This window comes from Rhinopithecus bieti, unplaced genomic scaffold (assembly GCF_001698545.2).
Source record: "Rhinopithecus bieti isolate Rb0 unplaced genomic scaffold, ASM169854v2 scaffold_21188, whole genome shotgun sequence".
In the NCBI taxonomy this organism is placed as follows: domain Eukaryota; kingdom Metazoa; phylum Chordata; class Mammalia; order Primates; family Cercopithecidae; genus Rhinopithecus; species Rhinopithecus bieti.
The window spans coordinates 58,384-71,792 of record NW_016810096.1 but is presented as its reverse complement, the minus strand read 5'-3'; the positions used below and the strand labels follow the sequence as shown (position 1 = coordinate 71,792).

Genomic DNA, 13,409 nt, shown 5'->3' with positions numbered 1-13,409 from the left:
GAGAGAGAGAGAGAGAGAGAGAGAGAGAGAGAGAGAGAGAGAGAGATTAGACTTGCCTGAAAATTTTCTTTTCTTTTTCTTGAAGTTTAGTAATTTAACAAGACTGTAACTCAATGGTGATCATTCTGTATCATTTTTCCCTATATGTGATATACCCTTGATGAGTTCTTTCTTCATTGCTGGAAAATTTTTCTGTATCATATCTCTGAACTCTCTTTCTTTCTGTTTTATTAGTTAAGTTCTCCACCTCAGAGATACTGGATTTTCTTATCCTCTATTTTTGTCGTTTTCTTTTATTAGTGAATGGAATAGGAAAAATGGTGAAAGCAACTAACTGTGATTAGCCCAAACCATTCCTTCATGCTATTAGTTTGGTTTTCAGTTTATTTCCCTTCCCATGCCCTGTTCCCTTCCCTTCCTTACTTTTTGCTGCTTCCAATTTAATTATTTGAGTAAATTATCTTATTTAGGTTTCGATTTGTTCTTTGCTCTAATCTTCTTTCTCTTATTTTGTTTTATCATCTTGTATTTGAATTCTTGCACTTTATTGAATTTATATTATTAGTTCCCCTGTAGTGTAAAGCACTCACATGAAACCTACTTGTTTTACTAGGGTTAATTCTTCTCCAGACACAGTTCTTCGGTTCTTCATCCATCTTGCAAATTGTTTTAATTTCTCTCCACCCCATGGCTATTTATATATCTGCCAGACTATTTTACTTCATTTCACTCAACTTTAATATGGGAAGTTTTCTCTGTATCTTTTGTTTCCTCTGATACAGTGTATGTGAATTCTTCTTCTTACCTCAACTTGAAACAATTTATCTTTTTCCCATTCCCAGCTGTACTTTAGTTTAAGGACTGAATATTGCTTTTTATATTTCTTTCCTTGTAACCTGAAGGGGTGGGTGCAGAAGGCAACTTGGGGTCCTGAGTTTTGGTCTCTTGAAATTCTCTTAAATGTCCTGGTTCAGCGCTTACCTGTCCCAGATCTGGGTTAATCCCTTAGCTCATACCAGTGCCCTGGGAGATGACATTTTGCAGCAGTCTTGTCTGTCTCTGTTGGGGTTCTACAGTGGTACCTGGGGCTATAAATCTTGAAGACTTCTGTTTTTCTTGACTACTCACTCACTTAATCTGCAAATTGCTACATTGGAAGGGATTACTTAAGGAGCTTTGCTGAATTAAATCTTCTGTTTTCATAGGCATGACTTTTTGAAATCTGTGACTTGAGGCTTTGTTTTTGACTCATTTGGTTGTGGCCGTGAATTTTTAGCTTTTGTATGGTGTGTGTGTTTTTTTCACAAACTTTCACTCACCCAAAGGGAAATGACTATCACGTTTCATATGATTGTTGAAAAACAGTATAGAAATGTATAAAGTAAGTCCTCCAGTAACCTCACTGCTTCTTCCCCAGATAATTATCGTTAATAGTTGTGAATAGTTTTCGCATGTGGACTACCAAACTGTCTAAATATACATATATGGGTTGGGTTCCTAAGTTTTTAATTTCTTATTTTTAAAAAAAGGATGATCCTATATACATGTTAAGTGAAAAAAAGTAAAAGAAAAAGAGCTGTAAAAACTCAATAATATAGACAATCGCATAGAAAATGCACAAAATATTTGAACAGACATTTCACCAAAGACAGTATAGAGATGTCAGATAAGCACATGAAAAGATGCTCAACATCTTTAGTCATTAAATAAATTTGAACTAAAAATCACAATAAGATACTACTACATACCCACTAGAATGACTAAAATTAAAAAGACTAACCATGCCAATTGTTGGTGAGGATGTAAAACAACTGGATTTAAAAAAATTTTTTCTTTTCTACATTTACTCCTTGCCATTATAAACAACTAGAATTCTTATACACTGCTGGTGGGAATGTACAATGGCATAGCTAATTTGAAAAGCAGTTAGCAGTATTTTAAAAAGTTTGTTGTGCACCTACCTTGTGATTAAGTCATTTCATTCCTGGGTATTTACTCAAGAGAAGGGAAAACATATGTTTGTACAAAGACTTCTACGTGAATGTTCATAGCAGCTTTGTTTGTAATAGCCCAACACTGGAAGTAACCAAATGTCCATCAGGAGGTGAATGGATAAACCGATTAGTTTATATGATGGAATACTACTCAGCAGAGGAAAAAATGAACTATTGATACATGCAACAACATGAATGAATCTCAAAACAATCATGCTGAGTGAAAGAAGCCAAGCAGTAAAGAGTACATACTGTATATGGTTCTGTTTGTATAAAAATCTAGAAAATACAAACTAGAAAGCAGTGACAGAAAGCAGATCAACACTTACAGGAAGGGTGGGAGGGATTAGAAAGGGGCAGGAGGAAACCTTTGGGAGTGATAGATATGTTCATTAACTTAATTCTGGTGATAGTTTCGCAGATGTCTACATTTGTCAGAATGTCACATTGCACACTTGAACATGTGCAGCTTATTTTTGTCAGTTATTACTCAAAGTGTAAAAGAAAAAAAATTGTAGAAAGATATAACATGAACATCTTTCTGTGTCAGCACCAAGGATCTGTTTCATTCTTTTGACATCTGTATGATGTTTCATTGTATATATGGACTGTGATTTTTATCTACACAGCCTTGGGTGAGTGACTCATCTGTTCCAGGTGATGAGCCCCCTTTTTTCTTTGTGAGTTAAGGATAAGAATGGCTTTTATTTGCTGAACCTGATTAACACATCTGACATCATCAGTCAGAATGTAATTTCTGAAACCTACTGCTTCTGGTTGTCTGTGATCTCTTGTCTCATTGGACCCAGAAGACTCTTATTTATCCTAAACATGAAAACAGATTAAGTGACCATAAATGATCTTTCCCATGAAATTATGGAGCCTCAGAGATAATTTAATTCAACCACCTTATTTTTGCAGAAAAGAAAGCAGGATAAGTGATTTACCTGAGATCATACAGATAGTTAGAGCCCAGGGCTCCCATCTCTTAGTCTATTTTTTACTGCACAGATGTCAAATAATTGCTTTTTTGCCCTTGGGTTGTTTGTATTAGCTCTGGATTGGTATGTATTAATCTTTTGGAAAAAAATACAAGCAAAAAACACTCTCCATGGACCATCGTTAAAAGTACCTTGCTGGAGGAATGGTTCTGCTTGGGTTTTTTTGGTGGGGGTGGGGTTGGGGGCAAAAGGGGAAAAAGGACAATTCTGAAGTAAAAAGTGAAATCAAGCCCCTCTGCTGTATCTTATACCATACAGCTAATATATCTTTTTTTTTATTTTTATTTTTATTATACTTTAAGTTCTAGGGTACATGTGCATAACGTGCAGGTTTGTTACATATGTATACTTGTGCCATGTTGGTGTGCTGCACCCATCAACTCGTCAGCACCCATCAATTCATCATTTATATCAGGTATAACCCCCAAGGAATGACTGATATTTCACCTCTTGCAAGTCCTAGGATTTCAACCCTGCTGTCTGTTTTCACAGAACTGTTTCAAACATCATGTGCCAACTTGGAGAGTTTATTCGTTACTGGCTAAGACATTATATATTTTGGTTACTTCATTCTTTGTGCATCTATTTGTTTGTTTGTTTGACAAATATCTATGAATGCCTACTATGTGTCAGGCATTGTTTTAGACCCTGAGATACACTGGTGAATACAAGGCCCCTTGTTTGTGGGGCTTAGATTTCTGGGGTGGGAGATAAACAGATAGTCAAGTAAATGTATGGTATTTCAGACGTTGACAAGTGCTGTGGAGAAAATGAAGTAGACCAAAGGTATAAGGAGTGCCAGGAATGAATGTGTGTACATATACTGTTTTCTTTAGGATAGCCAGGGCAAGTCTTAACAAGGTAACATTTGAGCAAAGATATGAAACAAATGAGGGAGCAAACCCTTAGGGTATCTGGGGGAAGAGCATGTAGATAGGGAAAGAAGGAGGTATAAAGATCCTAGGGTGAGTTTTTGTTTGGCACTTTTGAGTAATCTGAAACTGAGTGAGCAAGAGAGGCTGAGGAAGGAGATGAGGACAGAGATGGGGTGAGAAGCAGATCATGTTAAGACTTTGGTGGCACTTGTAAGCATTCTGTCTTTTACTCCAAGTAAGAAGGATGGCTCTGAGGGACACAGCCTTATTTTGTCTTCTTTTAAAAAATGGAGGTAAAATTTACATAACATAAAATCATTTTACCGATTTTAAAGTATAAAGTTCTGTGATTGTTAGTACCTTCAGAATGTTGTGCAACCATCACCATGATCTAATTTCAGAACATTTTCACCATCCCAAATAGAAACCCGATAGCCATTAAGTAGTCACCTCCATTTACCCCAGCCCCTAATCTGCTTTCTGTCTCGATGGATTTACCTAATCTAGACATTTCATATAAATACAGTAATGCAATATGTGGCCTTTTGTGTTTGGCTTCTTTCAATTAGCATAATGATTTCAAAGTTCATCCATGTTGTAGCATGTATCAGAATTTCATTGTCTTTTATTGATGAATAATCCATTATATGAATGTACCACATTTTGTTTGTCTAGTCATGCATTGATGGACATTTAGGGCATTTTCACCTTTTGGCTATTAGGAATAATGCTGCTATGAACATTCATGTAACATTTTTGTGTGGATATATATTGTTCAGTTCTGTTGGATAGGTATCCAGGAGTGGAATTGCTGGGTCATATGATAGTTCTATGTCTGAAAAGCTCATTTTGGCTGTTGAGGGAAAGCCAAAGCCAAGGGAAGAAGCAGGATTAGTTAGGAGGCTACTGCAACCATCCAAGAGCTAGATGATGGTGGTTTGGACCAGAGTAATGGCAGTGGAGCAGTGAGAACAGATCAGAGTCTAGGTATACACTGAAGAGGATTTGCTGAAAGATTTGATTTGTATTGTGAGAAAAAGAGGAATAACAGACGAATTTTAGCATTTTTGACTTGAGAGATGAAAGAAGGGAATTGCCATTTGATGAGACAGAGCAAAGAGCAGTTTTGGGGGAAGATTAGGGCTTTGGTTTTGGGCTTGCTGTGTTTGAGACATCCACGTGGAGACATTGAGTAGGCCATTGGGAAAACAAGTCTGGAGTTTGAGTAAGAGATAAATTTGAGGCCGGGCATGATGGCTTACACCTGTAATCCCAGCACTTTGGGAGGCTGAGGCAGATGGATCACCTGAGGTCAGGAGTTCAAGACCAGCCTGGCCAACATGGTGAAACCTTGTCTCTACTAAAAATACAAAAATTAGCCAGGCATGGTGGCACAAGCCTGTAATCCCAGTTACTCAAGAGGCTGAGGCAGGAGATCGCTTGAACCCAGGAGGTAGAGGTTGTAGTGAGCCGAGATCGTGCCACTGCGTTCCAGCCTGGGTGACAGAGACTTCATCTCAAAAAACATAAAAAATAAGTAAAAATACATATATTTGAGTTATTAGTTTATTGAGGATATTTAAAGCTATGAGACTAGATGAGATCATTTAGGAATAATTCTAGATAGAGAGGAGGAGCAGCCCGAGGAAGAAGTTTGGACATAATCTAAATATTAGAGGTCTATGGGAGGAGGCAGGACTAGCAAAGGAGACTGAGAAGCAGCAACCAGTGAGGTTGGAGGAGGAAACCAGGAGAATGTGGTGTCCTGGGAGCCAAGGGAAGTTACTTGAGATATTTGAGGAAGAATGAATTTTTTTCTCCCTTTTCCTGCTGCTCTCACTAATTCTTTGAGGTAAGGGGCCCAGGAATGGTGTCCTTCCTTTGAAAGATAAGAACTGGTGTTTTGAATGCCCAGAGTCATCCATCATTAAGGCGATTAAGCTAAAAAAAAGAATTCTGGTCACCTGAATACTGTCTTCTAGACATACTGCTTATTTATGGATATATCTCAGTCCCACTGAGGACATTTATTCAGTGATTCAGTCAATAAAAATTCTTGAGTGCGTACTCTATGCTAGTGTCTTTTCAAGGCACTGGGAACACATTAGTAAATAAGATAGGTGGTCACTGATCTTAGGGAACTTTGCCGAATGGAGGAGAAAGACTTTAATTTGTTTAAATTATTGAACCAATTAAATCATTTGTTTAAAATACATAAATAGTTACATATGTGGTGACTGTTACTAAGAAATTAGGATGCTGTGGGAGCGCAGAGGAAGGTTACTAATCCAGACTTAGGATGGGGGCGTGGCTAGAGAGATCTGGAGGAATTAACATATAAGGAGAGACCTGAAGAAGGAGTAGATTGAGCCAGGTGAAGAAAAGTGGCCATTGTGAAAAGAATATCTTAGGCAGATAAAAGAGGGAAGATGGAGAGCTTCAGGATATTCAGAGAAACAAAATAACTTTGTCTTTCTAAAATATAAAGCTTGAGGAGGAGTAGGGGGTGAAAGATGAGGCTGGAGAGGGTGAGCAGGGGCCAAATCATGAGGATTTTTTTTGCCATGCTAAGGAGTTTCAGCTAAATCCCAACAGCAATGGGGAACCACTGAAGAGTTTTAAAAGTATACTCAGGGCCGGGTGCAGTGGCTCATGCCTGTAATCCCAGTACTTTGGGAGGCCAAGGCAGGCGGATCACGAGGTCAGGAGATTGAGACCAACCTGGCTAACACGGTGAAACCGTGTCTCTACTAAAAATACAAAAAAATTAGCCGGGCGTTGGGCACCTGTAGTCCCAGCTACTCTGGAGGCTGAAGCAGGAGAATGGCATGAACCCAGGAGGCAGAGCTCGCAGTGAGCCGAGATCGTGCCACTGCACTCCAGTCTGGGAGACACAGCGAGACTCTGTCTCAAAAACAAAAAACAAAAAAGTATACCCAGCTGGGCACCATGGTACATGCCTGTACTCCCAGCTACTCAGAAGGCTGAGGCAGCAAGATTGCTTGAGCCTAGGAGTTAGAGAGTTGTGTACTATGATGGTACCTGTGAATAGCCATAGTACTCCAGCCTGGGCAGCATTGTGAGACCCTATTTCTTAATTAATTAATTTATTATATGTTTAAAGTATACTTATATTTATTTTAGAAAGATCACTCAGGCTACGATTGTGAATGGATTGGAAAGAGGCCTGACTAGAGGCAGGAGAACCTGCTTCCTTTCAATATTGGCTCTTGGTTTTATTCTAGTGTGCTATTTGAAGTGCCAAAGCTGAAAAGTGCAAAGAGTGCATTGGAAGCTGAGAGTGAGAGTCTGGATAGCTTCACAGCTGACTCGGATAGCACCTCCAGGTAGGGTTCCCCCCATTTCCCTCATCTCCTCTAAACCCAAGTTGTGATTTTGTTCTGCAGCATCAGTGTTCCTGACTTCTGTCCTCAGGAAGTTGAACGAAGTATTTTCTGTGTCCTCACCAGAAGTCTTTTAAGTAGCACGTCTACCTATTTGGCTCTGAGCACAGCTTCTTGGAACATATTGGCATCCCTAGTCAGTTCCCCCAGTACCTTGGAGTATTCTTCTTAGCCCAGTAGCAACTGATGCTGCTGTCCCTTAAGAATGAGGGTATGAGTGTTTGTGTTTGTGCAAAGTTGCCTCTCTGATCTTCTGCATTCCTTCCAGGTAAATCACATGCGAAGTGTACCTTCTGAATTTGGTTATTACGATGACCCAAGCCACTGGCTCTCCTTCTGTAGAGCTTTGATTCCTGGGTAGAAGGGGAAGGGTAGGAGGTGACTTAGTTATAACTTCTGAATCTACCTCCAGGAGAGACTCTCTGGATAAATCTGGCCTCTTTCCAGAATGGAAGAAGATGTCTGCTCCCAAATCTCAAGTAGAAAAGGTAAGTTTCAGGTTATTGAGCCACCTTCCTCCCCTCCCTTCCTTCCCTTCCTCCTTCACCTCCCTGTCTCCCTCCATCTTTCCCTCCCTCCCTCCCCCTCACTCTTCTCTTCCTCTTTCTTCCCTCCCTCCCTCCCTCCATTCTCTTAGGCAGAATTTAAATCAGGACTTTCAACTAAACAAATTTCAGTTCAGATTCATTTGGGAGCATTTTCTAAAGTTTTGGTTGAAATGTGTGAGAAAATATGTTTTGTACTATTTCTAGGCATTTAATCTTTCCTTTAAGTTTGTCATAGTTTAGTGAAAATCTGAGCCTTATTCTTCTTAAGACTGTCATTCCTTACTCACTCCTTCTTCCTATCCATCTGTCCTTTTCCATTTTCTTGCCCTTGTTCCTTCCTAGGAAACTCAGCCTGGAGGTCAAAATGTGGTATTTGTGGATGAGGGTGAGATGATATTTAAGAAGAACACCAGAAAAATCCTCAGGCCTTCAGGTAACTGGTTTCCCTTACTGGTCTTTTGGGACTGAAGTTCTGAGTACCCTTGATGGGCTCTTGGTATGAATAAGTCTCTTTGATTTGGTTTTTTTGGTCTTCCCCTCAGAGTACACTAAATCTGTGATAGATCTTCGCCCAGAAGATGTGGGACATGAAAGTGGCTCCTTGGGAGACAGAAGCAAATCCGTCCCAGGCCTCAATGTGGATATGGTAGGTGCCCTTATATTTTACTTGGTCACTACATGAAATTTTACTTATCTGGAGTTGGCTTTAGTACCTGATATTCTCAATCAACCTATTTAATTATTTAGGAAAAGGCAACATGAAACTTGATACCCCAAGTTTCTAAAGTAAATCTGGTTCCTGATTTGCTTAAAGGAAAGGACTGTCTTTGCTCTTTTTTTTTTCTGTTTTCTTTTTCTCTCTCTTTTTTTTTTTTTGAGATGGGGTTTCGCTCTTGTTTCTCAGGCTGGAGTGCAATGGCACGATTTTGGCTCACTGCAACTTCCACCTTCTGGGTTCAAGCAATTCTCCTGTCTCAGCCTCCTGAGTAGCTGGGATTACAGGTGTGTGCCACCATGCCCGGGTAATTTTTTATATTTTTAGTAGAGATGGGGTTTCACCATGTTGGCCAGGCGACCCAGGCTGGTCGCAAACTCCTGACCTCAGGTGATCCATCTGCCTCGGCCTCCCATTTTTTTTTTTTTTTTTTTTTTTTTTTTTAAGAGAGAGCATCTCACTCTATTGCCCAGACTGGAGTGTAGTAGCACAATTATAGCTCAGTGCCACGTTGAACTCCTGAGCTCAAGCTATCCTCCCACCTCAGCCTCCTGAGTAGCTGGGACTATAGGTGTGAACCATCATACCCGGCTACTTTTTTTTTTTTTTTTTTTTTTTGAGAGATGGGGGTCTCACTGTATTTCCCAGCCTGGTCTCAAACTCCTGGGCTCAAGTGATCTGCCCGCCTCTGCCTCTCAAAGTGCTGGAATTACAGGCGTGAGCCACCACACCTGGCCATCTCTTTTAGTTTCTAATAAATTGCTGGATATATGGCTGGGGCTCAAATAAATACTTCTTTTGATTAAAATGTAAAGAGGGTTGGGGAAAGTCAAATGGAAAAGAGTTATAGCTTATATGAAAAACATTAAATATTCTTATCTTATTCTTTTGAGATATGAGAAGGATGGTTGGAATAGAGCTGGGAACCCTGAAATGGGAAGACATGTAAAAAGAAGGATATGAGGCTGGGCATGGTGGCTCACGGCTGTGATGTCAGCACTTTGGGAGGCTGAGGCAGGTGGATCACCTGAGGTCAGGAGTTCGAGACCAGCCTGGCCAACATGGAGAAACCCCGTTTCTACTAAAAATACACAAATTAGCCGGTTGTGGTGGCAGGTGCCTGTAATCCCAGCTACTCTGGAGGCTGAGGCAGGGAGAATTTCTTGAACCCAGGAGGCAGAGGTTGTGGTGAACTGAGATTGCGCCATTGCACTCCAGCCTGGGCAACAAGAGTGGGACTTCGTCTCAAAAAAAAAAAAAAAAAGAAAAAAAGAAAAAAAAGAAGTATGTGTGCATATGCATACACATGGCAACTCGGAGCTTTAAAGGAAAGATATTATTCTCTGAAGCTAAAGAAAAGTTTTTCTTTTATTAACTCTGAATCTATATTTATTGTTCCAGGAAGAGGAGGAGGAAGAAGAAGAAGACATTGACCACCTAGTGAAGTTACATCGCCAGAAGCTAGCCAGAAGCAGCATGCAAAGTGGTTCCTCCATGGTAAGTTCTATTAGATCTGTGGTTACAGGCATGTTGGGGTACTAGGAAGAAAAGAAGCACCTCCTGAGAGCAGACTCAGAACCTGGGGAAACCATCCTAGTCACTCTTTTCAGGTAAGTAAGATCATTTGTTTGTTCCTATCCTCAGTTTAGACTATAGGTGCTTAGTGTACATCTAGGTGACTTCCTGAGTCCCCACCTGGAGATTATTACATTAGATAATTAAGGCTTGGGACATTTTTCCTCACAGCTTTGTGAACAATAACCTTAACTTATTCTCTGAAGGGGTACCCAGGCTATGAAGTGAGCAAGATCAGATTTCTTCATCATAGCCCATTCCAAATTCTCAACATTAAAGGAAAGTGACTGTCATGAAAGGGGCTCTGGCAGGGTTAATCGACATCAGGGTGTGGTTAACAAGTAGTAATACCAGTCAGGATAATGCAGTTAAAGGAACATTTAAGAATCAGGACCTGGTTCTGTCATAAGCATGAAGATTGATATTTAGGGAAATAGGAACAAGGGTGAACAGAATTTGTTCACACTCACACATGGGAAGAGAATGTCAGCTCGCATGACCGATTACTGCCAGAGAGGAAGGTGCCTTTTCACTTCTGGTGGGGTTTCCTCCCTCCCACTCACTTCCAATTCTGGCCAAATCTCTTTTCTCTATAGACCCTGATAGACATAAGGTGGATAAGAGAAACCCACAGATAATTAAGGCACTTTGTTTTAGTTAGTGACTAGCCCCCTTCTAGCTGGTGTTTTAGTGTATATAACGCATTCCCCAAATGGACTTACCTGCGCCTTGCCTCTGCTCCCTGCCCACCTCCTGGGGCAGGTGAAAATGAACACTAAAATTTCTAAAAAGAGGAGAGGAAGAGAAGCTAAGAGGTAGGTGAGCCATGAGCTGATTTATTCATTGTAAGTGCTGGTAGTTCTCTCTTACCCTCTGGGTCAAGGAATGTCAGCAGCACTGGCTTGTTGCAGGGGCTTCTGAAACTTCTGTTGAGTGACTGTGGCTTTATCATGAGGGAAGATGTGAGTAATGTGGAAGATGTGAGTAATGTGGGCGGGGGAGTGTGCCTTCCCCAGATGTTCGTGGGTGCTTTATCTTCAGAGTACGATCGGCAGCATGATGAGCATCTACAGTGAAGCTGGTGATTTCGGGAACATCTTTGTGACTGGCAGGATTGCCTTTTCCCTGAAGTATGAGCAGCAAACCCAGAGTCTGGTTGTCCATGTGAAGGAGTGCCATCAGCTGGCCTATGCTGATGAAGCCAAGAAGCGCTCTAACCCGTGAGTGCTTCTGGAACCTGACTGATGCTCTGAGACCAGAGACCAGACCCCGGCGTCTTTCTGGGCACTCTTGAATAGAGCTTATCCGTTTCTGGGGGAGCAGGGAGGTGTGATGTAGGAAAAGAACCAGGATTGGGAAAAAGCAAGAATGGCATGTCTAAGAGGGCTTGAGGTGACTTTTTTGTCATCACATGTCACCATGGCATATTTATATGGAGAGCAGGAAAGTGAAAAGCAGGCTTGAGAAAGGCCAGCAAATTACTCAGTACTCTCTTTGGTTTCTAGATATGTGAAGACTTACCTTCTGCCTGACAAGTCCCGCCAAGGAAAAAGAAAAACCAGCATCAAGCGGGACACCATTAATCCACTATATGATGAGACCCTCAGGGTAAGTATCTAGACCCCAAGGGTAGGAGAACTTGTTCTGTCTTGTGCCCTAAGCTGTAGCTATTCCTCTGCAACATGGCCAGGTGACACGGATTTCAGTGGGCCATATCTGTGTCTGAGGATACGTTGGGTATCTGTTCACATCCTGAACTCCCAGTGAAGAGAACAAAGGCGATCTGCCTTTCCTGGATTGTTGTGAAGTTGGAGATTCGCATGACCACAAATCTCATTTTAAAAAGACATTTGAGATAAGGAGTCTCCTTGGCAGTTGTTTTTGGACGATCCAGTGTTATCCACTCAAGAAAAAATTAATTTTCCAGGTCCTTCTATGGAATATGGTAGGTTTTATAAAATGGGTTAAGTTGAGGCTTTGAGTCAGGAAACTCAAAGTGCTTAGGGAATATAAAGTAATTTGGTATTCAGGACTAGTGACTTCAGGAATGGTTGCTCAGGTTTTGCAATAATCTTGTCTGAAGAATTACCTGAAACTAATCATCTTGGGCTTCTACTTCCCCTTCACAGTATGAGATCCCAGAATCTCTCCTGACCCAGAGGACCCTGCAGTTCTCAGTTTGGCATCATGGCCGTTTTGGCAGAAACACTTTCCTTGGAGAGGCAGAGATCCAGATGGATTCCTGGAAGCTTGATAAGAAACTGGATCATTGCCTCCCTTTACATGGAAAGGTAGTCTGCTTTAACAACTCCTGCAGTTTGGATCTGAGGTAGAATTGTCTGCAGTAGCCTCTGCTGGTCTATGTTGGTAGCGGCTTTGACTGTAGTCTTCTCTGGAGTTCTAGTGCCCCCTGCTGCTGTTTCTGAGTTTGACAGCAATTTCAGAGGCATTTGTATATCAAGTGTGAGTTCTGTGTAAACCAGGCAAAGTATGAAGCCATGGTGTTGCTTTGAAAAAATTTTCATATGTGTACCAAGCTTTGCCTCCTAACCTTTCAGAATCTGGGTGTATCCTAACATCCTAACTCGCACCTTTTCTCCAAGCTAACCTTCTGTGTATATCCTAATCTGTATCCTTTTGCCAAGCCACTGCTTTACTTCCAAATGGGAAGTAAAGCAATTCATGGAGCTCCAATTGCTATGCTCTTGGTTACAGAGGCCAGGGAAATATTACTTTGGAGATGGTACCTCGGGCCAGAGTGTAGCAGTATGGCATAATCATGCCTGGGATCTGAGTGTAGACCTGTATTGGAATCCTGGTTCTGTCACTGGCCAACTAGATGAGTCCCTTAACTTATAAAATAATGTAGGGAAATCATCTGGCTAAGAAGAAACTGCTAAAACAGAGGACTTATTCAGCAACTTCTTGATTATCAGAACTATACAATGACATGACAAAGTTCATCTTTAATTTTTTTTACACTAGCGTTTTAAATGTGGGATGGTTTTACATGGTCCATAGACTATCCTTGGGAAGTTAGATGAGAAACTAGTCATAGTGGCTGCCTCTAGGAATGGAGACTGAGGTAGAAGGAATATTTAGTTTTCTCTATATCCCCTTTTTAAGCATTTGAACTTTTTACCATATTAAGAAAATTAAGCAAAAAAGGACTTATGTACACATGGTTCGAAACTAAAACAACATAAAGTATATTAAAAGGAAAGTAGGTTCCATTCCTTAGAAATAACCAGTGTTAACGCTACTTGTGTATCCTTCTAGAAATTTTTTATGGCTGGG

General features: G+C 40.7%; 1 protein-coding gene across 4 annotated transcripts in view; it reads left to right on the top strand.

Moving 5' to 3' along the window:
* Nucleotides 1–13,409, top strand: part of SYTL4 (synaptotagmin like 4) — a 72,319-nt gene that overhangs the window by 48,315 nt on the left and 10,595 nt on the right. For all 4 annotated transcript variants that reach the window (XM_017891289.1, XM_017891290.1, XM_017891287.1 and 1 more), the window contains 8 exons: nt 7,116–7,217; nt 7,687–7,762; nt 8,165–8,255; nt 8,365–8,468; nt 9,939–10,034; nt 11,154–11,332; nt 11,618–11,720; nt 12,242–12,403. In XM_017891289.1, the coding sequence (XP_017746778.1) occupies nt 7,116–7,217; nt 7,687–7,762; nt 8,165–8,255; nt 8,365–8,468; nt 9,939–10,034; nt 11,154–11,332; nt 11,618–11,720; nt 12,242–12,403 (913 nt within the window). The remainder of the gene's footprint in view (nt 1–7,115; nt 7,218–7,686; nt 7,763–8,164; nt 8,256–8,364; nt 8,469–9,938; nt 10,035–11,153; nt 11,333–11,617; nt 11,721–12,241; nt 12,404–13,409) is intronic.